The following is a 27199-nucleotide window of genomic DNA, read 5'->3' as shown; positions in this document are numbered from 1 at the left end:
TGATATGGACAATAAAGTCCAGGCTGAGGTGGTCTCAGATGGAGATGAGGAACTTATTGGGAACTGGAGCAAAGGTGATTCTTGCTACGCTTTAGTAAAAAGACTGGCAGCATTTTGCCCCTGCACTAGAGATCAGTGGAACTTTGAACTTAAGAGACATCATTTAAGGTATCTGGTAGAAGAAATTTCAAACTAAAGCTTTCAAGAAGTGACTTGGGTGCTCTTAAGAGCATTCAGTTTTATTAATTCACAAAGTTATGGTTTGAAATTGGAACTTACGTTTAAAAGGGAAGCAAAGCATGAAAGTTAGGAAAATTTGGAGACTGATGATGCGATAAAAAAGAAAAACCCATTTTCTGAGGAGAAATTCAAGCTGGCTGCAGAAACTTGCATAAGTAATGAGAAGCCAAATGTTAATCACCCAGACAATGGGGAAAATGTCTCCCGGACACGTCAGAAGTCTTCACAGTAGCCCCTCCCATCACAGGCCCAGAGGCCTAGGAGGAAAAAAAATGGTTTTCTTGTGCAGTCTTTGGACTTGGTGCTCTGGGTCCCAGCCATGGGACCCAGAAGGAGCCAATGTACACTCAGGCCACTGCTTCAGAGGATGCAAGTCTCAAGCTTTGGTTGGGCCTGCAGGTGCATAAAAGTAAAGAATTGAGGTTTGGGAACCTCTGCCTAGATTTCAGTGGATGTATGGAAACACCTGGATGTCCAGGCAGAGGTGTGCTGCAGGGGCAGGACCCTCATGGAGAACCTCTGCTAGGGCAGTGTGGAAGGGAAATGTAGGGTTGAAGCCCCCACACAGTGTCTCCACTGGGGAACTGCCTAGTGGAGCTGTGAGAAGAGGGCCACCATCCTCCAGATCCCAGAATGGTAGATCCATCAACAACTTGAACCGTGCACTTGGAAAAGCCACAGAACACTCAACACCATCCCATGAAAGCAGCCAGGAGAGGGGCACTGTACCCTGCAAAGTCCCAGGGGTGGATCTTCCCAAGTCCATGGGAACCCACCTCTTGCATCAGTGTGACCTGGATGTGAGACACGCAGTCAAAGGAGATCATTTTGGAGCTTTAAGGTTTGACTGCGCACTGGATTTCAAACTTGCATGGGGTCTCCATCTTCTTCATTTTGGTTAATTTTTCACATTTGGAATGGGTTTATTTACTCAATGCCCGTACCCCCATTGTATCTAGGAAGTAACTAACTTGCTTTTGATTTTTTTTTGCTGGCTCCTAAGTTAGGACTTTTGGGTTAATACTGAAATGAGTTAAGACTTTGGGGGACTGTTGGGAAGGCATGATTGGTTTTGAAATGTGCGGACATGAGATTTGGCAGCAGCCATGGGCAGAATTATATGGTTGGGCTGTGTCCCCACCAAAATCTCATCTTTAATTGTAGCGCCCATAATCCCCATGTGTCATGGGAGGGAACTTGTGGGAGGTAATTGAAAGATGGGGGTGAGTTTTTCTGTGTTTTTCTCATGATAGTGAATAAGTCTCACAAGATCTAATGGTTTTATAAAAGGCAGTTCCCCTGCACATGCTCTCTTGCCTGCCACCGTGTAAGATATGCCTTTGCTCCTCCTTTACCTTCCATCGTAATTGTGAGGCCTCCCCAGCCATGTGGAACTGTGAGTCCATTAAACCCCTTTTTCTTTATAAATTACCCAGTCTCAGGGATATCTTCCTTTGAAATAGATACAAAACAGTTTGAAAGGTGGGGGAATCTATGGGAAAGAGAAGAGAAATGGGGAAAGGACTCAGTCTTTTTTTTTAATACCAAATGACTCTGGCCTGAACCAGAAATGCAGTTACAAATGAGAATAACTTAAATTATCTGATAATTACAGTATTTACAACAGAAGGGGAGGGAGTCACCTAGTGCCCCTCTTCCAGGCTGGACAGACATCAATCCTACTGCTAGGCTGGAAAGATGCCTATTCACCTTACTACTTGTAGGGGTCTCAGGCCTCTAGGCAGTTATGGATCCTCCTGACATGAGCAGGTAGAGGTGGTGGGATTGCCTGTTTTATGCAGTGTCCTAACCTTGGCCCACCACCCTGCCCTACAATACCACGAGGTCTCTGGAGCTCTTTCTGACTTGGGGGCCTTCCCTCTTTCTGTGCTGAACTACCATTGGCCTTTGGAGTATTCTGTACAGTCCAACTGCACTTAGGGCAGGAGGGATTTCCCCCACCCAGTTTCCCCTGAACTAGTCCCAAGACCAAAAAAGAATTACTTCAGAGGCCAGTGCCACTCCAGGACAGTGAGCAAAGGGGAGGGGAGAAGTCACAGGGCACTGAACTGGATACTAGTCATATTCAATGGGAGAATATCCCAGTTATAAAGACAGTTTCACATGGCTTGCATATGAAGCATATCAACTACATTATCTGGGGTGCTCCACTTGGCATTTTATACGGATGGTTGGGAAGTCCCATTTCCAGAGTAAACAGACCTTACAGTAGCAATTATCCAGTCAGTTAGGCAGGTTGTTCTCTTATGAATAACCTCCTACACATTTGGATCACATATACTCATCAGCAATTTCATAGTGATTTGTGAATCCTGCATCAACCCAAACAAGGTCTTTCATTTTGTAGCCTTCAAAATAAAGGATTCTTTCCTTAAAGTAGTTAAGGTTTCTCAAGAAGCTGATTATATTGATCTACAAAATGGAACAATTACTTTGCATTATACCCTCTGGTTTTAATAGTTACTTGGTTTTGCCCTTCCCACATATTGACTATCTTCTTGGTAACCACAGCTCTCACAGGTAACTTTTGTTGCCCTGGTTTAATTTTTCTTTCTGTGGGTAGCTTGGAGTCTAGTGGCCTGAGCTGGGACAGACCCACCTCTGGGCCTGATCCAGCCTTAAGGATCAACCCAGCATTCTTGTACATTCATTTAGCAATTACAGATAACAATAACCAAGAGATTGAATATTTTTGCTTTTTTTTTTATTAGCTTGCATCTCCTTATGCATTTAGAGAGCATAATCCATCTCTAAATTCTAATGAATTTTACCTTTTGTAATTGAATGTAGCTCAGCTGCATCTCCCTACCATAGGTAACCACATGGCCACCCTGGAGTCAAGGTTTCTCCTCACTCATCTTTTAATTTCTCTCTTTATCCATTTAGTTTTATCTATATAATATTTTTATCTTTATTTAAAATAACTCTTAGAAAAAAAATTCTTTAGCAAAAGCTACATCGTTGTATTTTTATAAATTTTACCAAAAACACTATTTACTCTCCTACTATTTTAACTCTTAGTAACCCAGATTCCCATTGAAAAAAATAGGAGTTATTTAATTTAACATAACATGACTTTAAGATGTTAAACTACTGGAGGTAATTTTGAGATTAAATTTACCAAATTAGTCTTACCCAAAACTACTAAGGTCATATGAATTAAAAGGCATCTTTGGTAGCTTCCTTCGGTCTGAAAAGCACTTACTTTTCTTTTAGCCAAGTGATTAGAGGTCTTTAATATAATTTGGTAGTGAAATATTACTTCTACATGACACATATAAACATATAGCTATAACAGACATACAGACAAAAGCAGATCCAAAATATTTTTCATTTGCCTATTTTCAAAAATTCTGTTTCTTAGTTTCAACTATTAACTTAAAAAGGCCAGACACCATGGCTCATGCCTGTAATCCTAGCACTTTGGGAGACTAAGGCAGACAGATCATTTGAGTCTAGGTGTTCGAGACCAGCCTGGGCAACATGTGACACTCCATCTCTATAAATAATACAAAATAAATAAATAAATAAATAAATAAATAAATAAATAAATAAAAAAGCTTGGCTTTGTGGTGCACACTTGTAGTTCCAGCTACTCAGAAGGCTGAGGGGAGGATTTCTTGAGCCTGGGAGGTTGAGGGTGCAGTGAACTGAGATTGTGCCACTGCACTCCAGCCTGGGTGACAGAGTGAGGCCCTGCCTCAAAAAAATAAAATAAAAAAAAAAAGTAAAAAGTTACAGGAGCCAAAAAAAGTTGAAGGAGAGAGTTACCATTCCAGGCCTTCTCAAAAGAGAAAAAAACTGAAGCAGTAGGGCACAGGTTCTGAGATATCAATCTAAATAATTTTAAAAAGAAACAGATTATAGAATTCAAAAATTTTAAAGTTCTTCCATTAAGAGTAACTCAACATTTTTAATAAATCTTGTTCTAACCAGTTCTTTAGTGTTGCATGAGTGTACTTTTAATATCAAAGTTCAATTTTTAGAAAAACTATTATAATTTCCTTTAATTGTAGCCAACTGAATCACATAACATTTTAATAAATTCCTGTTTTACTAACCTTATTACAACTTACACAGACCATTTACAACATGCTTGGACTTTCTGGTTTGACATAAATATTTCTCTTTCTTGAATGAGTCATTTTATCTTAGGACAAAAATTCATCATGCAAGATTCTTTCTCATATAAAATTACTTTTCTTTTAAGCTTTCTTACCAAAAATACCTCTTTATAACTTTCTTTACATCTCTTATTTCCTGGTCCTTTTTACCTCATTTTATATATAATCCTTAAATAACCTCTGAATTAGACAAAAATTATTTACCTTTGAATAAGAACACTTTAGACCTTAAGAAGAATCTGCCCATGACTCTTGAAACTCCACAGAGAAAGAAAGGGTGAGTGATGCCTTTGTTCTGAGTGTTTTAAGGGGTTCAAGTCATTTGATGGCTTCTCTAGTTTTTTTTGGTACCAGACAGTGAAGGGGGAAGGAGAAATAGTGTGGAAGAAAAGAAAATGAAAGAACAATTGTGTTTTTAAGACAGGAAGCTGCAACAGAAACCAAGCGCATAATTTGTTTGTTTTCTTTTTTTCAGCTATGAGGAATTTTAGCAACTTCAGAGGTCTGGCTGCTCATAATTTGGAATTCTCATTTGAATTTGGCCAAGTTGGGTAGAGTTGGTCAAATCTGATGGGAGAAACACCAGAACAACAAAAAACCCCAACAATATGATTACTGAGCACTCTAATGCTAAGGAGAAATTAAGACTAGCTGGCTGTCAATTCTAATTTTTAGTCATTAAGGAGAATCCCTGAGACAAAAAAAAAACCCAACTCAGCTACTTATCTAGGAATGAGACCCTGGCTCAAGACTGCTGTTTACCATCTTACAGGCAGGAAAAAAAAAGCTCAAACTTGCCTTCCCTGTTGGAAATTAGCTGAACCTCCAGAAAGGAGTTGCCCATGCTCCATTGTCATGGAAGCATGAAAACTTGCCTTCTTTGTTGGACACAAGTAAAACTCAAAAACAGGAGTTGTAGAGAAAAATACATTTTAGATCTTAACCAAATTTAGGGGATTGGGGATTCTCTGGAGTGGGTGGGGGCTCCCAGGCCTCAGCAAATTGTCCTATCAGTTTGAGCCATAAGGATAGCTCAGGCTGGTACCAAGTACCCACAGGAGATTCATCAAAGGTCAGGGGCACCTCCACTCAGAATCCTTTCATGGCTGCTAATTTGTGAACCCAAAAGTATCTGAGACAGGTATCAATCAATTTAGAAAGTTTATTTTGCCAAAGTTAAGGCATGCCTACAGTATAGCCTCAGAGAGGTCCTAAAAACATGTGTTCAAGGTGGAGTACAGCTTGCTCTTATATATTTTAGGAAGACATAATGCATCAATCAATACATGTAAGATTTACATTGGTTCAATTGGGAAGGGCAAGATAACTCAAAGCAGGAACTTGCAGGTCACAGGTAGATTTTAAAATGTTCTGATTGGCAATTGGTTGGAAGAGTTATTATCAATAATAAAAAATTATTTCCTGTTTACAATCAGGGCTTGTGGAGACCAAGGTTTTATCATGCAGATAAAGCCTCTAGATACGCAGTCTTCATAGAGAATGGATATAAATGTTTCTTATCAGACTTAAGGTCTGTGTTGATGTTAATGATGGTTGGTTATTCCTGAATTCCAAAAGAGAGGAGAGTATAAAGAGGCATGTCCAACACCTCCTTCCCCTCACAGCCTAAACTTGTTTTTTAGGTTAACTTTGGAAGGCTCTTGACCAAGAGGAGGTCCATTCAGTGCTGGGAGCAGGGGGTGGGAGGGTTGAATTTTATTTTTGGCTTAGAGGCTCCATATACTGATTCATAAACTACCATCTTTCTCACTGTGTCTTCACATGGCAGAAAATGCAGTGAACCTCTCTTAGTCCTCTATTATAAAGCCACTGAACCCATTCATAAAGGCTTTACCTTTGTGACCTAATCATCTCTCGAAGGCCCCACTTCCTACTGCCATCACCTTAGAAATTAGGATTTCAACATGGGAATTTGGATGGGACACATTCACACCACACAATACATCTAAGCCAAAATTTATCAATTATTTTTGTGAAACCTAAATAGAAATTTATGTGAAAAGGACCTAGAAATTTGAATAGCATTCTTAATATGAATCAAAACTGTGATTGACTACAGCATAGTATGGCCATATCTCTAGCTATTTTTTATATTAAATACCATTTGTGGATATTCTCTCTTCCCACTATAAACCTTCTCAGAGTATATTCTTAAGAGTAAACTATTTTCACCTAGTTTTATAAATCAGATTTTATATTTAAAAGCAAGTCCTACTAAATCAAGTACAAATCAAATTTGGAAAAATAATTTATTCTACTTAACATGTTAAGAAAGGAAATTAGATGGATCATGACCTCATTGCTTTTTCCCTAAAACACATGGGTTGCCTAACTAGTTTGGTTTTATTCACAGAGTGAAAGAAATCAGTGGCTATTCTGATTCATGTCTAGTGCTAAATAATCTCTGTATTTATAAAGCTAGTCCTACTAGCTTTTAGCAATAATGCCCTTTCAACTTATTTCAACAACAAAGTTTAAAGCAAATTTGTTGAAAATAGTTCTTTCATGCTTCCTAATGAATTTTGCTTAATGAGTATATTTCTAAGTTCAGAGAAACAGAAACCTAACTTGCTGTTAAGCAATTGCCTCTCACTTTTACCTGATAAACTTGTGCTTACAGCATTTTGTCATAACATCCACATCAATATCTAACCTTGCTAAACTCCAAAGCAATCAAAAATTAAAGCCCTCTTGTTTATAAATACCACTTGACTTTCCTCCACAAACGCTGTTAATATTAATAGCTAATATTTTTTGAAAGTTTACAATATTCCAGTCATTGTTTCAAACATAAAAGAATCCTATAAGGTGGGAATGTTGCTATTACCCTTTTCAGATGAGAAAACTGAAGCACAAAAAGTTTTTCTTAATTAACATAACATTTCAGGCAAGTCTATTTTTTTTAGATTTATATCATAATTCTCCAATTTTGTATACATGTTTAAATTTCCCCAACACATATATAAATAGAAAACAAACTTCTGATAGGGAGAAAATGAGTGACAGTGTCTTAGTTTTGAAACCACTTGCAGGCACTAGCTATAGAATCAGGAAAAATGTCCAGATCCCTTGGTTTATAATAAATTCAAATTTTGTTTGAATATAAATGACTTTGAAGCTAGAAAACAGAATTTTCTCTGAAATGGAAAAAAAAACATCAGAACAGCTGACAAAATGGCCATTTTTCTTATAGGAAATTATTGTTATGTTGCCGAAGCTTAAAGAAAACATTTGTTTTGCTGGGTAATTGCATACAAATCTTTGCATACAAATCAACAAAGCATTTCTGTGCAATGAGCCATTTTCCGAGAGTGACTCCCACATTTCTCTGGGTTAGAAACCCTGCAAGAGTGAGCATGGCCTTTGATCCAGAAAAATAAATCCTGCCACAGTAGGTGTGCCTGGAAATTTTTAGGATCCTGTCTTCCATTTAAGTCCCTCAAAGCCATTTAGGACTAACTTGCCTGAATCAATAATCCTGTGTAGACACACCCTCAGTTATAAAACCAACTTCTTTAAAGCAAGAAATTATCAATAGAACAGGCAATATGGCATTAATGTTAGATCACTTCATGCAGATAGGAGCAATTTTACCAGGACTGTCGTATTTTAAAAACTAGTGTACATGCACATATATCCACATACAAAAATTCCATACCTTCAACTTGGAAAGACATCTTATTCTATGGGTTTCAATTCTTTTCTCAGTTTCTCCCATGTTGCTCTTCAGGGTGTTCCAAGCTATTTATGTTTTAAATCTTGATATGTCTTACTTCTACCCTTTTAAGCAAACAAAAAAATATGTTAAATTAACTACAAAATTGTAAAGCATCATTCTTTTGAAGTAAGTGCTGAAAATGAACAACATAATTGAAATCCATTGCATTACAAAAATACCTGGAACGCTTTTAATACAGATTAGAAAATCATGGTGTTAGAGAAGATTTAGTTGTTGGTTTTCTATTTCAAAAGGTACATCAAATAACTTTAGTGACTCTTTAGTGAGATTAAAGATATTAGAATTGTTTGTTATGATCTTGCAAAATAATGGTCACATGGTTAAAAGAAAGCTTTTCACTTCTCTAGCCAAAACAAATAGTACCAAAAGACTTCCATGAAAATAGCTGCTTTTAATAACACACATACTTTGAGTTGTGTTTGTGCTAAAAACCTGCTTCAGTAACCCTACCAAGGCTCAAAAATCTTTTTTTGGCCAGGCTCTCTTTTCAAGTTATTTGCATTCCAAGGCTTCCCTAGAGTCTCAGGAAGGGAAACACTTTCTGGGGCACTGCTGATACATGGAAACCTGGGGAGACATGGAATTTTAATCATGAAAACAACCTAGTAAAAATAACAAACAATTCTATGATCTGGAAAATAATCCCACGATTGCAAACTAAGATGTAAGACTTAGGAGATTAAACATATAAATGGGTATCTATATGTAGCTATACGTAATAGGTATAGATATATGTGGAAATATATGTACAGATGTATAACATACAGGCACACATTTTTATATGTAAAACAAAAAGTTGAATTAAACTCAAATAAATTCTACTAATCCCATCAAAGATTTTGTTTGTTTTACATCTTGAAACTAAGGCAATATTTTGTATCAAAACCAAAGTGTTTCACTTTGGCAATATTTATTCTAGTTTCTAGAATGATTTCTTAACAGTATCCCCAGCATTAATTAATTAAGTCCTTTAAACAATATATATTTAACAAGTGATCCTGAATGGCACTAATTTTTTAAAAAACCAACTGCTTTACCTCTACAAATGTGCTGAATCCCAAACACACACACATTAAGGCATAGTCACTGCACTATTATGTTTGAGTTTTGTTATTTTAACACATTCTCTCACAGATACAACAAATATTTATTGAACATCTACTCTGTGCCAGTCATGGTGCTATGCACCAGCATTCAGCAGTGAGCAAGAAAGCCAAGTACGTGCCTACAGAGAATATAAACTAGCGAGAGAAATATGTTTCTGTGGAAGATACTTGTACCCAGATTCCAAGGAACTTAAACTTTTATTGGGAAAGATAAAACTTTTAAATAAAACACATTGGAATAGAACCAGACAGTGTAGAAGGAAATGCAATTTGCTTGGTATGTAAGTGGTGAAAAAATTCATAGGTTATTGTTCTGAACTGCCCTCGTTTCTTTCCTCTCGTGCATTTAGAACCCAATCTCTCTCCCCTTTTCTCTTCTCTCTCTCCTAACCATTATCTTAGCCCAATATAGTCACCGTATCAAACACTAAGGGAGAGAACTTATTCTTCTCCCTCGTCAAAACTGCCTTCACTCTTCTTTGTGGCTAAAAACATTACTATATTAAATGTCTATTTTTTCATATATAGCCAGAGGGCATAAAAGCTGGAGGTAGTGCCACAGAAAATCACCATATAGGGGAATTCTATATAGTTCCCTCCATGAATTGTGACACTAAGTAACCATCTAGAGCAGGTTTTTTCACCATGTCTGGAAGATTTGTTTCAAAATGTTTTAACATATTGAAAAAAGGGGTTAAAAAACTATTGTCTTAACTGAAGTAAGAGGTAATATTTAAGGCTAAGCACTTGAAAAGAATTACATGGGATTAAATTAACCCTAAACTTTCCCTAGTTTTCCAACTTATATGATGAAAATATTTTGTATTTTCAGATACATTTCGAACATTTTCATGGAGGAAAATAAACAAATTAACAAAATCTATTCCATTTATTCAATAAAAATCCATAAAATCCAACAGTTAATATCATAGTCATTGTTGTCCATCTTGGCCCCAAATCAGGAAATTCCGTGTGCTGTCTTTTCATCTTCTCGAGGTTGTGCTAGTGCCAGCCATGTGAACAGTCCTCTTTTGTTAGCACAGCATTGTTTACACAGTGACTTCTGCTCCCAGGACCACACAGTGTCACCAACAAATCCCTGTCAATCATCACTTCTAATGAAAAAGACGTGCTGAAGTTTTATTAAGTGGAGAATCATGGTATTTCCCTAACTCTTTCTCAGCATTCAAATGGGAACAGGTAATGCTTCAGTATGCTTTCTCACACAAACGTTGGATTTCTTCCGTGCCTGCTGGTCATAGCTCTGTGTTGTGTTGTTTTTCTGTTTGACTGGGATTTTAAAAAACAAACAAATAAGAGGAACTCTACTCTCTTACATTTTTAAGTGCACAGTACAGAATTGTTAACTATATACACATTGTTATGTAGCAGATCTCTGGAACTTGTTCATCTTGCATGACTGTAATTCTATATCCATTGAACAGCAACACTGGGGCTTTTGACACCTGCTGGTTTCCAGCCCCTAATGATGTGTCTCAATCACAAGATAATACAAAGTTTTATAAAACAATAATACAAAGTTTTATAAAACAAATATAAAACAAATCTTGTTTGTGCTCTTGCAGTATTAAACAAATTGATATAGTTTGTGATTGTTAGAAATCAACTGGCAAAAAATGCTTGTGTTTAATTTTACATTATTCTCTACTCTCGAATTAATGAAATAAAGGCCTTACTTTACAGCAAAGCTAGTAGTACATACATGAAGAAGACTTAGGAGATCATCCTTTCCCTGGGGAAAAAAAAAATTTACACCAGCAAAAATCTTATGAAAATCACTTATTTCCAGGATCTTGAAATGGCTCCTAGCTCTGTGAGACAAGAACAGCCTCTTGGGTGGTATCCAGCTGAAACAATTTCAACCAATACTAATCCAAGCAAGTACGTGCCAATGAATTACTTGTAGAATCAACAATGGCTTTTCGTATTTTGTCTACCAAATTATTTTACTTCTATTGGTTCATTTTCACCAGAAACTAAAGAATAAAATAATGAATTCTGCAATTCAGTCTTATAAATATAAGTATTATTTTACTTTCTAGATTCAGAGGAGGTACTAAGAATGTATTGCTTGGAAAAACTATGGGAGAAACTTAACCGAGCCATAAAATGTTATCCATACATGTGATTTCACCATGCAAAGCAAAGACTGGAACTCACAAAAACACAAGTAAACATTTTCATCAACAATCCATCAGTAAAATTACCTACCCTATCACTTTAGATAATGTACTAACTCTAGATAATAGACCAAGCAACAGAAAATAAAGTTGAAACCTGAATTCTGTGTTTAGGGGAATTGGTTGTAAATATCATCAATGTCACACACCATACCAAGTAATTCTAGAGAATGAGTAGATAATCATGTGGATAACCAGCATTTTCCACACTTGATAACAGGATGAACTCCTTTACCTAAGTCTAGTTCTGACTCCTCTATGCGCTCTAGGCCTCAGTCTTGGTGTCCAACCCTCTACTGCCTAATTGTAGTGAGAATCTTGCTAAGTCTGTTTGGAGAGAATCCCTCACTCTTGATATCTGATCATCTTGATATTTGATCAAATTCTACATCCCCCGGAACCCCCCAGGCGATATCTGATCATCCTGGCCTTCAGTCAGTAAAAATTCTGTCACATTGGTTTAGCCACAATCCATCCTCACTCCCGATGTTTCCTCTTAGTAATTTTCCATCCCCTGGCCCCCACCCTGCTCCTTGGCTAAAAATCTCCATCTGTCCAAGCTATATTCGGAATTGAGCCCAGTACTACACTGAGGTCTCTTTTCTCCTATCGCAGTAGTCCCTTAATGAAATCTTTTACCACTTTACTGTCCAGCTCTGATTTTAGTTTGGCAGCAATATCAACTATGTCATTTCTTCAGATTATTATCCCAATTCTTATTTTCCTTTTATCTGCATAGACTAGGTAAGTACAAACATATGTATTTCCATTACGTGCCAATATATGGCATGTAAACACTGAGCTGCTCCTTTTTCTCATAGAGACAAGACTTTATCTGTTTATAAGGCTCAAAAAAACCCTGAAAATTCAATAAAATGCTTTGAGTTTTTTCCAACACATTTGTTTATGTATTTTTTCACATAAATTTATGTAGGGAGGCAGCTAGACATAGTCAAAATAGCAGACCTTGTAATCCACTTAGCCTAGCATTAATAGCAGATTAATTGTGAGCTGTTTAAACTCTTTGAGTCTATTCCTCATCTCTGATATTGAAATATTTATGACTACTTTGCAAGATTGTCATGAAGATTGAGTTATAAAATTTACATAAGTCTCCTTGCAGGGCTGCTGAAATAAAATAGTCACTCTGTCAATGACAGTGATTACTACTCATTTATTCTACAAATATTTATTAAGACTCCACTACATTCCAAGCACAGTAGTAGGTACTGGGGATACAAAGATGAATAAAATGTGCCTGCTCTCAAGTGACCTTATAAACAATTGGGAGAGATAGATAGTTAAGTGATGATGATAGCTAGTTAGTGCCATAATGCAGACAATTTGAGCTAAGTAATAGAAAGAGGTGATTAATGAAAACTATTCATTTGGGTATTCATTTGAACTATCACTTGAATGCAGCATAGTAGTTCAAATACTTGGGCTTTGAAATTAGGTACAACTGGTTTGAAAGCCTGTTTTTAAACTAGCCGTGTGTTTTTGTACAAGTTACTTAATATTTCTACAAAATGAAGACAGTCTCTATCTTTGTCAAGGTCCTGATAGGAAAATAGAACTCACAATAGATAATTTAATAGATGGATATTATATGGAAAACTAGTTATAATGATATAAGAAGAGCTAAAAAAAAATTGTGGGATTGTGGGCAACTCAGAGATTTACAGCAGTGGAAAGTCACTCCCACTCCAAAGGCTATATCAGAAAAGGGAAGGGCTGACATGCAGGAAGCTGTGAGAGGCAGAAATACCTTGCTTTCCCCTTCTCCACAACCCCAGTCTCACACCAGTACTTCCCACTGACATACATAAAAGGAAGTCAGGTGGCATTGGAGTGGAAAACTTAGTTTGCAGGAGTTATTCTCTTGGGATACAGAGAGGATCAGAGGGTAGGAGAGAATGGGTGTGAGGCCAGATAAACAAATGACCAACACAACCATAATCATTGCAATAGAGTTAGATGAAAGATGTATGGTATATAAACGTATAATATAAAACTAGCATGCAATCAACATTGAATGAAGGGTCGCTATTCATATTTAACAACATAATTTCAGTCCTCAATGCTCTTCTGATTCTCAGTAAGAAAAAAATTCAGGAGATTTACAATGTGCATAATTGGTCAGCTCCCCACTTTACATATGCAGGCATTGCAATTTCTATGTCATACCAAATAAAACAAAATGTTGTTGTCAAATCAACTGATTTTTAACCAACCTGCATACATTAACTAATCACTGTTGCATCATGTAAACAGTCATAGTCACCAAGTCTTCACATAGCAAAATATATACAGTTTGCTTATTTAGGTTATGTGTGTGGGGAAAATGTCCAAGGACTGACTTGATGATACATACACCGTATTTGTTACCATTGCTTTGTTACCAATGCTTCAGCAGCCAGATTACAAACAGTACATAATTTTGTAAGGCATATAAAAATCAATAGTAAAATGTTTCCACGGTGGAAGAAGAAAAAGAGAAAAGGAAAAGATTAATACTGTTTCTCATTTTTAGTATTTGCCTCCGCGTATATTTAGCTCCATTAGCACAGCACGCCTTTCCTCTCCATACCCCAGTCACTCATGTGGGTAACACTGACGTAATCCAGTGACCACATGGAAAGTCCTTCTATTTGGAGTTTCACTATGAGGAAATCCACTTGCCATTGGATCCCCTAATTTAAGCCACATTTCCTACTATGAGCTTGCCTAGTGGTAAAATTGACACTTTGGACTCCACGTGCAATACTTGTCTGTCTCGGGTTCAAAATGATTTACAATTAAGATGGAGAAAGAAAGTTGGTATTTATTGAGCACTTTCAAAGACCCCAACATATAAGAAAAGGATGAAGAGGCAGATGTTCCTAAAGGGCTAGCACCAAGTTGGAAAGACACAAGCTTTAATATAACATACAATGTGATGTTGCTTTTTGTAAAACTATATACAATTAGAGATAATAATAAAAATATAAACAATATATACTGCTTTCCATATTCCAAGCACTGTTCTAGGGGCATTGCAGATATCAACCCATTTAATTCTCCTAAAATCTTATGACATAAGTATTATTCCCAACTTTAAAGATGTAAAAATTAAAGCACAGAGAGGTCAAGTAACTTGTACAAAGTCACACACCTTATAAGTGGCAGAGCCAGGATTCAGACTCAGGAAGTCTGGCCCTAGAGAATCTTAACTACCCTAAGCTACCTCTCCACAGGTGTGTGTGGGTGTGGGTATGCCTATTGATGTATTCATTTAGATAAAACACTGGAGGACCTAAACCAGAATTTTAAAAGTGGTTATTTCTGTATAATCTATAGTTATCCAGAAAGTGGATAATCCTGTGGTTGATTTTATTTTTCCTTTAGGAATTTCTATGCTGTTTTCCACAAGGATCATTATGTTTTCACCAATTAAAAAGTCATTAAAAATCATTGGAATTGATTCTTTAAAAATGTAATAAGAATATAGAACACTTTGATCCATGTTAATGCTGTGTTCTTGACTACTTCAGGTTTTGGTATGTTTTCTTGTTTCTCTAATTATTGTATTTTGTGTTCTCCAAGAACCTCTGTCAGTCTCCAATTTTTCTGCCTTTTTTTATTACTTAGAGTGTAATTTAGAAAACTGGCCTGAGGCAGCCATAATGTTCCTGACTGGAGTCACGAAATATTAGTTAGAGCTAGGACGCATCCAGCGTTGATTCCCAGAACTTCTCAAACTGGCTGCATGTGGTTCAAGGTCGGGATAGTATCCATTCAGATTTCTACTTTGGGACGAGCCAATAATCATTTAAATCATATAAAGGAAACAGTTAGGAGCTCTATGTATGTATAAAATGGTTCAAGGTCGGGATAGTGTCCATTCAGATTTCTACTTTGGGACGAGTAAATAAAATGATGATTTAAATCATGTAAAGGGAACAGTTTGGAGCTCTGTGTATGTATAAATGAGGCATGGGATGAGGTTTAATCGATGAGCATGTGCATATGATTCACCTCTCCTTCGCTTTGCCACTCAGCTGAATACCGTTTGTCAGCATGGTGGTTTGGATCATTAGACAATTTTAAATGATCTATATTTGTGGTTATATGCTGTTTTATTTCTACCTCTAATGGACCATGGCTAAAGGCAGGAAGCATAAAGAGCACTGGTCTCAAAATATAACCTAATGAGGAGCATAAAATGATAATGTTATACATTTCCCTCAAGATTGCCTTCATCTGATCAGTAAATATCATTCACCTATTCAAAATATTTACCTACTACCTCATGTTATTTTTCCACTGCTTCAAGACCTATTTTTGAAAAAAGAGTAATAGGATGGAGAATTTTACATAAGCAGGCTTTTCATATTTAGAGAAATATGCTGATATAAAACCTACTCTTATTTCTTCCATTTTAAACTCCAACATTATTAAACAAGTGTATTAATATATTACACTTTTAAAATATTTTAAGTATAAAAATTCCAAACATAAAAAATCAGCTTCCTCTTATTTTAACAAATTAAAACATATAGTAAACTCCAATCTACAAATATGACATAATGTCATCTATAAATTTATTTCTTAACAGGCCATGCTTTTTCTCTCAACATTAATTTAACATAAGGGGTGTATGTCACAAATTAAATAGCACGATATATAAGACAAATAATACTGTCTTCATGTTTAATATTACCAAATGTCATAAATAAGTACATTTTATAATTATCTACAAGCATATCGATCTAAAATTAAACATTTTAGATAGAATCATCTATTCGTAAAAAATAAAACCTTTTTTGAGAATTAATTAATATTTGTAACTAACATCTTTAGTGATTACTGAATATATGGCATGAAAGAGGAGGAGGAAGTATCAAAGATGATTCCTAGGTTTCTAGCTTGATAGTACCAGTACTTGCGATAAAAAATTAGGACAGAGAGCAGCTCTAGAGGGAAAAGTACACTCAATTTCAACATGAACATACGCTCATACTTATGCTCAGACATGACCTGTGCGTCACATCCAGGTGGGTATGTCCTGTGGGCAGTAGGACATGAGTCTGAAGCTCAGGCAAAAGGCTAGAGTTACACATTTTGGAATCTTCAGTTTAGCAGAGGACTGTGGCACCAGATGTGGAAAGGCAGGGAGAGAGACTTACTTAATTGACCTGTTGCTTTGGGACTCTGTAGATACAAACTTGTCATGCCATTAGGTTCATATTTTCTTGGGCCACGGAGATATGGTTGCCCATTTTCTCTGACATCTCCTTAGAACATTTTCAGAACTAAATATTCCCAGTCCTATGATCATTTCTACTTGCGCTGAGAACTAATTACAAATGACACTTAATATCTCTTCACATATAGCATTCATGGCAAGGTCTTGTACATAGTAGGTGATCAATAAATGTTTGTTCTTATTGCTTATATTCATCTGGCTCTTCATGTACAAAATTGGCCCCTTTTTTCTTGCAGGACCTTCCTTCTTGCTTCTCCAGTGTAACTTCTTACAGCTTTCTAAGACAACTTCAAGGTTAAATGCAAGTGGGCTGTTCTTAGTAGGTAGCTGTCTTCCATTCATCAAGATTGAATGTTTGCATTATCACCACAAATTGCTTATTGCAGGATTTGTGAACATCTATTTCTTATCTTAGATATCCCTTGAGTACCTCATTTTGCTACTTTTCAGCATGACATCAGCTAACCAAAGAACATTCTGATTAAGGGATAACTAATCCTCATCCTCCTTTAGAGAAAAAAAAATATGTATGTTTATAAAACACAGGAGAAGACTCTCCCCTTGCTTACCTCATGCAAAGAGAAAATGTTAATAATGGACATTTGCATTGGAATGGAAATAGGGCAGAGCAGAATGAAATTTTGCAATACCTTTCAAATCACACCCATTAGATGGACACTTACTGTGTCTACCCTCAAGACCAGTTGTTATGCAGAAAGTATGAAGAATGCCTATTAATGGCTGAAGAAAAGCAAAGGAATCATATGGGTCCAACATATTCCTTTTGCCTGATAAATAGTGTCCTTTAAATGTGATAAAATTACTGATGAGCAGTAAAAACTTGAACTTTCATAAGTGAATTCATGAATCTTCAAAAATTAGATAAATCTTGTTTACTGAGTGACCATTTGCATGTAGCATTGATGTTACAGGTACATTAAGCAACTTTATGAGCTATCAGTTGTATCTATTAAAAAACTATATTTCCTGCCTTTTGGGAACTTCTACAATGACAGAATCATAAAATTTTAGTATAATAAGAAGCTGAGAGACAATATAATCCAAGGAACAGCCCTCTCTCCTTAATCCACCATACCAGAAACCTCTGTTTCTGATACTCGGCTTCATGGAGGCCCAAGTTACAGTAGTTCACCTGACTCACTTTCCATAGTGTTCCATACCTTGGTTCTATTCTAGTTGCCAGAAAGCTAATCCAATTAATAAATTCATAACAATAAATTACCACTTCTTACTTTTGAATTTGATATGCTCCTCCCAGTTAGATATATATTTTAATAGGGACCTTTTGTTAGTTTTTTAATTAAGGAGACTGGCTCACATGTTAGAAATTTTAGCACACTTGAAGCCAAAGAGGCACATATATGTAGTCTGGGAGACCTTTTAGGACTCTTCATATAATGCTGTGAATTTCTTATCTGAATGAATGTAGCAGAAAATTATATGCATAAGAGAAAGACAAGATAAAGGAAACATATGAATTAAAGTCCTGCTCTATTCAATTTAACAATGCATTTGATTCATCAAGTTACAGACAAATGAGATTTAAAAAAAAGAAAAGGTAACAGTTTGGGATTTTAGATTTAGAATGGGTTTTTTTCTTTACATTGAATTCAAATGTTAGTAAATCCTAGCCCTATTTCTTAAATAACTAATTGCAATACTGCTTCTACCTTTTCTTGATAAAATCACTGTTAATAATAAAGGTTCTTTCCCCAAAATCTCCTATTCCATATTTATATAAACCCAAGGAGTTTATTCATATAAACTCCATAGGAAAGAGTGGGTAAATGTTACTTTTCGTTATCATAAAAATACTAAAAGCCATAATAACACAATAAAAGAAGCTGGTTAATTTTTAATCTTCAAGCATTGGAGGGCTTTGTTTTGATTTTGATCTCTTTTTGTTTCCTGTTTGGTTTTGCTAAGTAAAATTGCAGATTTTTTTTACACTTCTGACGTTTATGGTGCAAATTCAGTTCATTCTTCTGTAAATCTCAGAAAATAAGGGCTAAATACATGTGAAAGTAGCATGTTCAGATGGAATCTGCTTTCTCCTTGCAGTAGAAACAGCAAATCATTATAAATCTGTGACTCAATTCTTATGGTGTAAGCATAGTAGTCTTGAACTAAGAATGGTCCAGGCTATTCTAAAATGTTAGAACCAGAGAGAGTGATGGGTTCGTTGGCATGCAGGGTTACATCTTTTGTTTTTCCTTTGGGCAAAGACAGTAACTCTGCTCATTCATCTTAGATAAATAACTAATCCTAAAAAAATCAAATCATTATCAGTTCTAGGAATAGGTTTACAGTATCTTTTTGAAAATTATAATTGATTTTAAATTGGTTTTTATTACATCATCATAGAAGCCAAGTTGAAACGGCTGAATGAAAGCTATGAAACAAAAATGTATTTTTTCCATTTTAAGTCTTGAAAAACAATCACAAATTATGCTTTCTTAAGTAAGTAAATTGATAACAGAATTAAACCCGAGGTCAGTAACAGCATCAATTCACCAAGTGACAATCTTGCCAAATTCACCAAATTTGCAAATTTACTAAAATTTAGTATAAGAAATATTATTTTTAAATATACACATTCTCATTAAATACATTTTAAATAATGTTCAGTTTGCCAGAAGCTGGATCCTAGGCTTACTGCTTTTTTGTGAATATTGTTAACAAATATATAGAATATATAACATGTATATATCTTAATATAGTCGAGTATAAATATGTTAATAAAGAGCATGTTCCAATAAAGCAGTTCTACAAACATAATCAAGAAGAATAAATTAATGAATATATTCTTATATGTGAAAAATATACTCTAAACACTACAATTAGGAAGAATGCATTTATGAAGAATATATTCCTGCTGAATATGTTCTTCAGTAGATTATTAAATATATTCAAGAAAAAAATCATACTCATTTAATATAGTAAATAACGTATGTTTAAGAGAAGCCATATACAAAATCACTCAATATGATCATGCAGATTAATCCGTAAAACAATATTCTTGGTAAACTAGTAAATTTACTTAATTCACGATTCCAGAGGTGGCTTTCAGTGTCTTGATCTTCGAAGAATTCACCCACTTCTGCAGAACTGTCGGTGAGAGAGAGTTGTGCTGAAGAGCAAACACGGATATATTTTTACTGAGCACAGGATACAGATCCATGATGGATTTTTGTGTTCAGAAGAATGTCCATTGGTAGTGTGTACAGTTCAAATCAAGCCATAATTGTGAACTATGTGACCTTATTTTTAGAAGATATGTTCGCAAAAAGAAAACATATGTGGAACAATGACTAGGAAAATGACTTTTGTCCTTGCTTCAGCAAAAGCCCCTGGCATAGCCACCTTCCCAGCAATGATAAGTACCAAGTTACAGATTCCCAAGTAATTTTCCTTTGATTGGAGTTTGACATGTTGTGTGACCCAACCTCCAACATCATCAGATACTACATATCTTGAATTTGCAGACATAACTGAGACTGTCTGCTCTACTCCCCCATAAAAGTAACACTCACACTTCCCATGTACTTCATTTGGAAACAAGATGAATTACAAGCCATACATACACCATTGGTGCCATTAATAGTAGGCTCATTTGTATTTAACAGTAATTTCCAATGAAAATCCACCTACATAAAGAAGAACATTTCCTTCACTCCTTGTGAAAGCTCTTAGTAACATGACTGAGTCTATGTTCGGATTTGTTTCAAACATCCAAAAAAAAAAAAGCCACTATTTATAGCCCATCTGTCAAGACTGCATTGTTTTGTAAGATGAAGTGTGTTTTAACATACAGAGGAGTCATTCTTTTGATAAGCTGAATTAAAAAGAAACTTATTGTTTAAAGTGAAACAACTTTAAAGAAAACTTGCTGAGAAAAAATTAGAAAAAAAATTAAATTTCTACTTCCTTCCATACCCCAAAGGAAATTCCAAAAAAGTTCTGGACAAAAATGTTGTAACTATTTATAGGCTATGATGGAGGCCTATTTATAAGCCTTTCTAAACACAAAACCAGAGGCAGAATGCCTATATCAAAAAGTTAAAATTTAGAGAAACAACAACCAAGAAAATAAAATAAAGTCTATTAATAGTAAATTAAGAATCTGGGGGCCAGGTGTGGTGGCTCATGCCTGTAATCCCAGCACTTTGGGAGGCCAAGGGGGGGTGGATCACCTGAGGTCAGGAGTTCAAGACCAGCCTAGCCAACATGGTGAAACCCCCTCTCTACTAAAAATACAAAAATTAGCCAGGCATGGTGGCGCATGTCTGTAATCCCAGCTACTCAGAGGCTGAGACAGGAGAATTTCTTGAACCCAGGAGGCGGAGGTTGCAGTGAGCCGATATCGTGCCACTGCACTGCAGCCTGGGTGAAAGAACAATTCCAACTCAGGAAAGAAGGAAAGAAGGAAAGAAAGAAAAAGAAAGGAAGAAAGAAAGAAAGAAAGAAAGAAAGAAAGAAAGAAAGAAAGAAAGAAAGAAAGAAAGAAGAAAGAAAGAAAGAAAGAAAGAAAGAAAGAAAGAAAGAAAGAAAGAAAGAAAGAAAGAAAGAAAGAAAGAAAGAAGGAAGGAAGAAGGAAGGAAGAGGGAAGCTGGGGAAAACTGAATCATATAGAACAAATTTAATAGCATTATATAAATAGCACTTATATGTCAAAAAGTAAAAGATACCACCAAAGAAAAAAAGGACAAAAAATAGAAACAGATTTACAAAGAATAAATAGCAAACCAATTAATGTATTTTAAAATAATAAACTTCAAAGAACTTTTAATAGAAATGCCTGTAATTGCCATCTTTAATTCTTCATCTCATTACTCAACCCCTGTGGCTTCCAGCCAAACCATTGTGCTATGCTTCTTCATCAGGAAGTCCAATGAACTTTAGTGTTGCTAAATTCAACATCCACCTTTTAGTCTTTCTCTTTTTCCATATTTTAGCAATAGTGGACAATAAGGACCATTCCCTTTTTTAAAACATTTTTGTGAGTACATAGTAGGTATATGTTTATGGGGTACATGAGAAGGGGTACAGGCATGTAACCTAAAATAAGCACATCATGTAGAATGGGGTATCCATCCCCTCAAGCATTTAACCATTGAGTTGCAAACCATCCAGTTACACGCTTTAAGTTATTTTAAAATGTATGGTTAAGTCATTTTTGACTATAGTCACCCTGTTGTACTATCAAATAGTGGATCTTATTCATTCTGTCTATTTTTGTAACCATTAACCATCCTCACCTCTCCCTCACAGCCCCCCATGACACTTAACAGCCTCTGGTAACCATCCTTCTACTATCTATGTCCATGAGTTCTACTGTTTTGATTTTTAGATCCCACAAATAAGTGGAAGAATATGTGATGTTTGCCATTCTGTGACAGGCTTATTTCACTTAACATAATAATCTTCAGTTCCATTCATGTTGCAAATGACTGGATCTCATTCTGTTTTTACTCTCTTTTTTAAAAAGGGTTCTCTTCCCTTGGCTTCTATAACACCACATTCTGTATCATCCTCACCCTCATTTTCCATTGCACTTTGAGCCATTTATCAACCACAAGGAATCAAAGCCAGAAGACATCTTTATCATTTAAATTTAATATCTATTCAATTCAGCCATTTGTTATTAATAGTCATACTATCTTCCATGGAGCACAGGGGATTTTTAGGGCAGTGCAGCTACTCTGAATAATACAATAGTGGGCACATGTCATTATACATTTGTCCAAACCCACAGACTATACAACACCAAAATGAACAACTTATGTAAACTACGGCCTTCGGGTGGTAATGATGGGTCAGTGTGGGTTCACCAGTCACAACAAATGTACTACTCTGGTAGAGTATGTTAATGGAGGAGTATATACAGCTGTGGGGGTAGGAGGCATATGGGAAATCTGTGTACCTCCAGTCTATTTGATGTAAACCTAAAATTCCTGTAAAAATTAAGATCTATTTTTTAAAAAGGGAGGAGAGAAGATCTGTCCCTTTCCAGATGGTGAGGCAATAATATTTGTATTACAAGAGTCACCTCTGGCCTTGTTTTCAGCCATGTGGAGGAAGTCAGTCTGAGATAATTAGTTTGAGATATAAAGAGAAGGATAGAAAAAAGATGAATAAGAGAAGAGAACAGGAAAGTTGGGGAGGGGGAAAGATAGAGACTATTAAGAGCACTGGAGTCCTGGGTTTCTATTCTGCTGAGAGGCCCAGATGAAACTTCTACTTTTCATGTTTTGGTTATAAGAATCAACAAATTCTCTATTTTGCTCAAGCTGGCTTGAGTTAAATTTCTATCACTTGCAACCAAGGAGTTCTGAATAACATACACTGCAAGCCGTTGTGGTCCACACTGTTGCCTTCCATCTGGGCTCCCCATACGTATCCTTGCTCTCTTTCACTCAATTCTCAAACTTCAATCAGAATTATCTTCTAAAAATGAAACATCTAACCCTCAAAATGAAGTCCTCAATCTTAACATACCTTCCAAGGCCTTATGGGATCTGACCCCTAACTACCTCTCAAACTTCATTTTGAATCATTCTGTTATACTCCACGCACTAACCAAACTGTTTTCTTCCGTTTCTCCAGCATCGGCCAGTCCAGAAAGATTTTACTTCTGTGCCTCCCTGCATTGCCCTCCTTTCCCACCTTGGCTAACTTCAATTCATCTGTAAGTGCCACTTTAGGAGGCTTAATCTAACACCCTGAACCTAGAACATAACCTTAAATGCTCCTTATCATCACACCTTTAATTGCTACTTGTTTAAAGTTGTTAGACTTTAAGTTCCATCAAAGTAGAAACTTGATCTGCCTTGCTCACCTCTGAATGACTTCCCCTTCCCAACATTCAGTGACTGGAACAGAGGAGATGCACATTAGTATTTGCTGAATTAAAAATAAATTTTGAAATACAAATTAGTTGCCATTTTCCAATTATCAAATTGTCAAAGTGTTCTTTATTATGATAGGTAACATTGGTAGAGATCTTAAGCTCACTGATGATGAAAGTATAAATATTTCAATGGCAATTAAGTAGTAAGCATAAAATCTTTAAAAATGTATATAGTCTTAAGACTTATGTATATAGTCTTAAGACTTATGTATATAGTCTTAAGACTTATGTATATAGTCTTAAGACTATAAAGTCTTAAGTTATTCTTTTTAGAATAACTTAAGAAAAAAATTGACAAGAGATTGTACAAAGGAATATTCACCACAGCTTTGTTTTAGTAAAGTACAAAAAAAAGAGAGAAAAAATTAAATGTCCAATATTATGGAATTGTTTATTTTATACAAATACAATAAGAATAAAATATGGTTATTTAAAGTTACAAGGTAAAACGTTATTAATGTGGAAAAGTATTCATAGCATGTTCTTTAAAAAAAGGCACACACAAAAATGATCTGAATGGCACATTACTTAAAATTGACATGCAAATAAATATAAATTAAAAATTAATGTTTCAGGCCGGGCACAGTGGCTCACGCCTGTAATCCCAGCACTTTGGGAGGCTGAGGCGGGTGGATCACGAGGTCAGAAGATCGAGACCATCCTGGCCAACATGGTGAAACCCCGTCTCTACTAAAATACAAAAAAAATTAGCCGGGCGTGGTGGCACGCACCTGTAGTCCCAGCTACTCAGAAGGCCGAGGCAGGGGAATCACTTGAACCCAGGAGGCAGGGTTTGTTGAGCCGAGATGGTGCCACTGTACTCCAGCCTGGTGACAGAGCAAGACTCCGTCTCAAAAAAAAAAAAAAAAAAAAAAAAAAAAAAAAAAAAGTCATGTTTCTCTGGGAGGTGAAATTAGATTGATTTTTATTTTAATAGTTTTCTTACATATATTTCTGGGTTTTTTTAATAAGCATATACTGGGTAACTTAAAATCTCTTGTTACTTAGTGTTATAAATGAGGAACTAGAGATTCAGAAATATTAATTTGCTCACAGCAACAACACAGCCTGTATTCCAACCCAGTTTGTCAGTCTCTAAAGCCCTGGCTCTTAACCATCACACTGTAATAACACGGTGCCTAAATGTGTACAAGGCACTGTGGGGAGGCACTGAGTAAATAAGAAGTTAGCAGCTTGGAAACCAATAGATAAGAAATATAGACAAATATGTGACATGGCAAAATGTTTTGTAACCTGAGAGGTACAAGCATGGAGGTCACAAAGTTCAATGTTTGCTTGGAATAAAAAACAGGTCAGTTGTCCTGTTTTACTAGTGCAGTTTCTCCAAGTGTGGTCTATAGTCCACCTGCAACATATTCCTAAACAGACCTGTTAAAGAAAAATCTCCATGCAGCTCAAGAAAGTTCAAATCACCTCCAGGAGCATCATACATTTGGTGCCTTGCATTTTTTTTAGATGCCTTATAATACTTATAAATACTACTAGTAAAATTTTAGGACAGGCGCAGTGGCTTGTGCCTGTAATCCCAACACTTTGGGAGGCCAAGGCGGGTGGATCACCTGAGGTCAGGAGTTCAAGACAAGCCTGGCCAAAATGGTGAAACTCCATCTCTACTAAAAAATACAAAAAATTAGCCGGGCATGGTGGTGGGCGCCTGTAATCCCAGTGACTCAGGAGGCTGAGGCAGGAGAATCGCTTGAACCCAGGAGGCAGAGGTTGCAGTGAGCCGAGATCACGCCATTGCACTTCAGCCTGGGCAACAAGAGCAAAATTCTGTCTCAAAAAAAAATCATAAAAATAAAAATGAAAGTTTAGGAATAGACCATTATTGAAGGGAATACACAGTGTGCCAAGACCAGGCTTTGTTACGTTTCCAAATATCTGAGGTCAGATAAATACTACACAAGCTCACCAACATCCCCTAATCCTTTGGGTCCCAGTTTAGACTGACTTGAAATTGCCCTTAGGAGGACTTTTCCTGAATTTCAAAGAAGGTTAACAGTGTGTGGCATAAACGAAACCTCGGGATAAAATCTGAAGGACAGATTGAAAGGAATTCAAGATGCCTCCAGGGTCCCATACTCTCATGGAAGATATCAAACACCCAATTGCATCACCCCCATACTCACTCAAAAGGTCTGCTATTTTATTTCATAGGTTGAAAGGTTAGAATTGGATCTCACCAAGCATTTCACTACAGACCAACATCCCCTAAACTGAACTGATCTCTGGAAATGCGAAGAGAGGAAAAACTAGGACAGGTGGATGGCAGCAGTCAGACAAAATTCTATGAGGTTTGAGCCATTAAAAGCCCTATAGGGCTTTAGTCTTACAACTCCAATGTCATAGTGTCTGTAAAATCTCAATTAATCTCATTCTATTTTTGCATAACTGGCTTATTACCATAGTTCCTCCCTTCACCTGATTTCAATAAGATCATCTGATTGAGGAATCCTCTAATTGAACATTTATTTGAATCTTCCTATTAATAGTGCTACTACAGCTATGTGTGTTTGTGTCTGAAAATACCAGCCATGAATCAAGAGTCCGTCAAGGCTGCCTACATATGAACACACTCTTTATTCATTAATACCTGTCGTCTGTTGTTTATAGACAAAACTTTGTTGCTCTGGGCCTCTGAAACTCAAAATATTTGTTCAGAATACACAAGTGTTGGCTCTTCCATCCACAGCCAAAAGCATGAAGCGAGAAATATCTTCAATCCATTTATGCTGAAACATTAAACTAAAAAATGTTTTTTCCTTGTTGCTTTACATGTTTGTTTAGTTCATTGTTTGGTTGATTGTTCTTGTAGGAATTGGGGGAAGTACATAAGGTGTACGCAAAAATATCTCAGTAATCTTGGCCAGTTTGTCCCGCTCAATTTACATTTAAAGTGAAACCACTGATCTTCAAAGAAACTTTTGGCACAAGTTATTAAACTTTTAACAGTGGTTATAAAATAGTTAGATTTCAACTTTAATTATATGCTACCTCTCTGAGCAGTGCTACAACAAAATAACAGAATATTCCCCCTTAAATAATTATAAGGTCTGTTTAAACATTCAAATTTGAATCAGAATTCCTTTGACTAGACACATTACTGCTTAAAACCCCTACTATAATTTTAACCAAATACAGTATTCATTACCAAGAATTTATAACTAAGAGAAATAAATATTTGGAGCCGGTTAATTTTATCATATCTACTTAAGTTGGAAGTTACTTAGCAGGAGATCAAATTGCAATACAATTCAAACATAAACAACAGAAAGTACTAGTATTTTTAAAATGTTCCTAAATATGGAGCAAAACAAAATATATAAAAACAGAGTTTCAAAGAGCTAAAGATCTTCTGAACCAACATGAACAGTAATATTGCATAGAGGGAAAAAATGCTTAATCCTAAGACTTCTACTGTATGGAAGGTTCGTAGCCTCTTTATTTTTTGGATGGTGCTCAGAAAAAAAAAAAAAGAAAGAAAAGAAAAGAAACAAAAAGGCAAGGCTCAGTGGCTTTGGTAGGAGATAGCAGATTGCTGTGATGC

General features: G+C 36.0%; 1 protein-coding gene across 6 annotated transcripts in view; it reads right to left on the bottom strand.

Annotated features, from left to right (window-relative positions):
- Positions 1-27199, bottom strand: part of SLCO1A2 (solute carrier organic anion transporter family member 1A2) — a 135468-nt gene that overhangs the window by 58179 nt on the left and 50090 nt on the right. For 3 of the 6 annotated variants that reach the window (XM_055358458.2, XM_055358457.2, XM_055358463.2), the window contains one exon: positions 8065-8186. In XM_055358458.2, coding sequence (XP_055214433.1) covers positions 8065-8124 — 60 coding nt within the window. In that variant the 5' untranslated portion in view covers positions 8125-8186. Of the gene's footprint in view, positions 1-8064; positions 8187-8303; positions 8396-27199 lie in introns of those variants that run through there. The other 3 variants (XM_055358459.2, XM_055358464.2, XM_055358461.1) reach the window with 2 other exon arrangements.

The sequence above is a fragment of the Gorilla gorilla genome, chromosome 10 (assembly GCF_029281585.2).
Source record: "Gorilla gorilla gorilla isolate KB3781 chromosome 10, NHGRI_mGorGor1-v2.1_pri, whole genome shotgun sequence".
Classification (NCBI taxonomy): Eukaryota; Metazoa; Chordata; class Mammalia; order Primates; family Hominidae; genus Gorilla; species Gorilla gorilla.
This window is presented reverse-complemented; position numbering and strand designations above follow the sequence as displayed.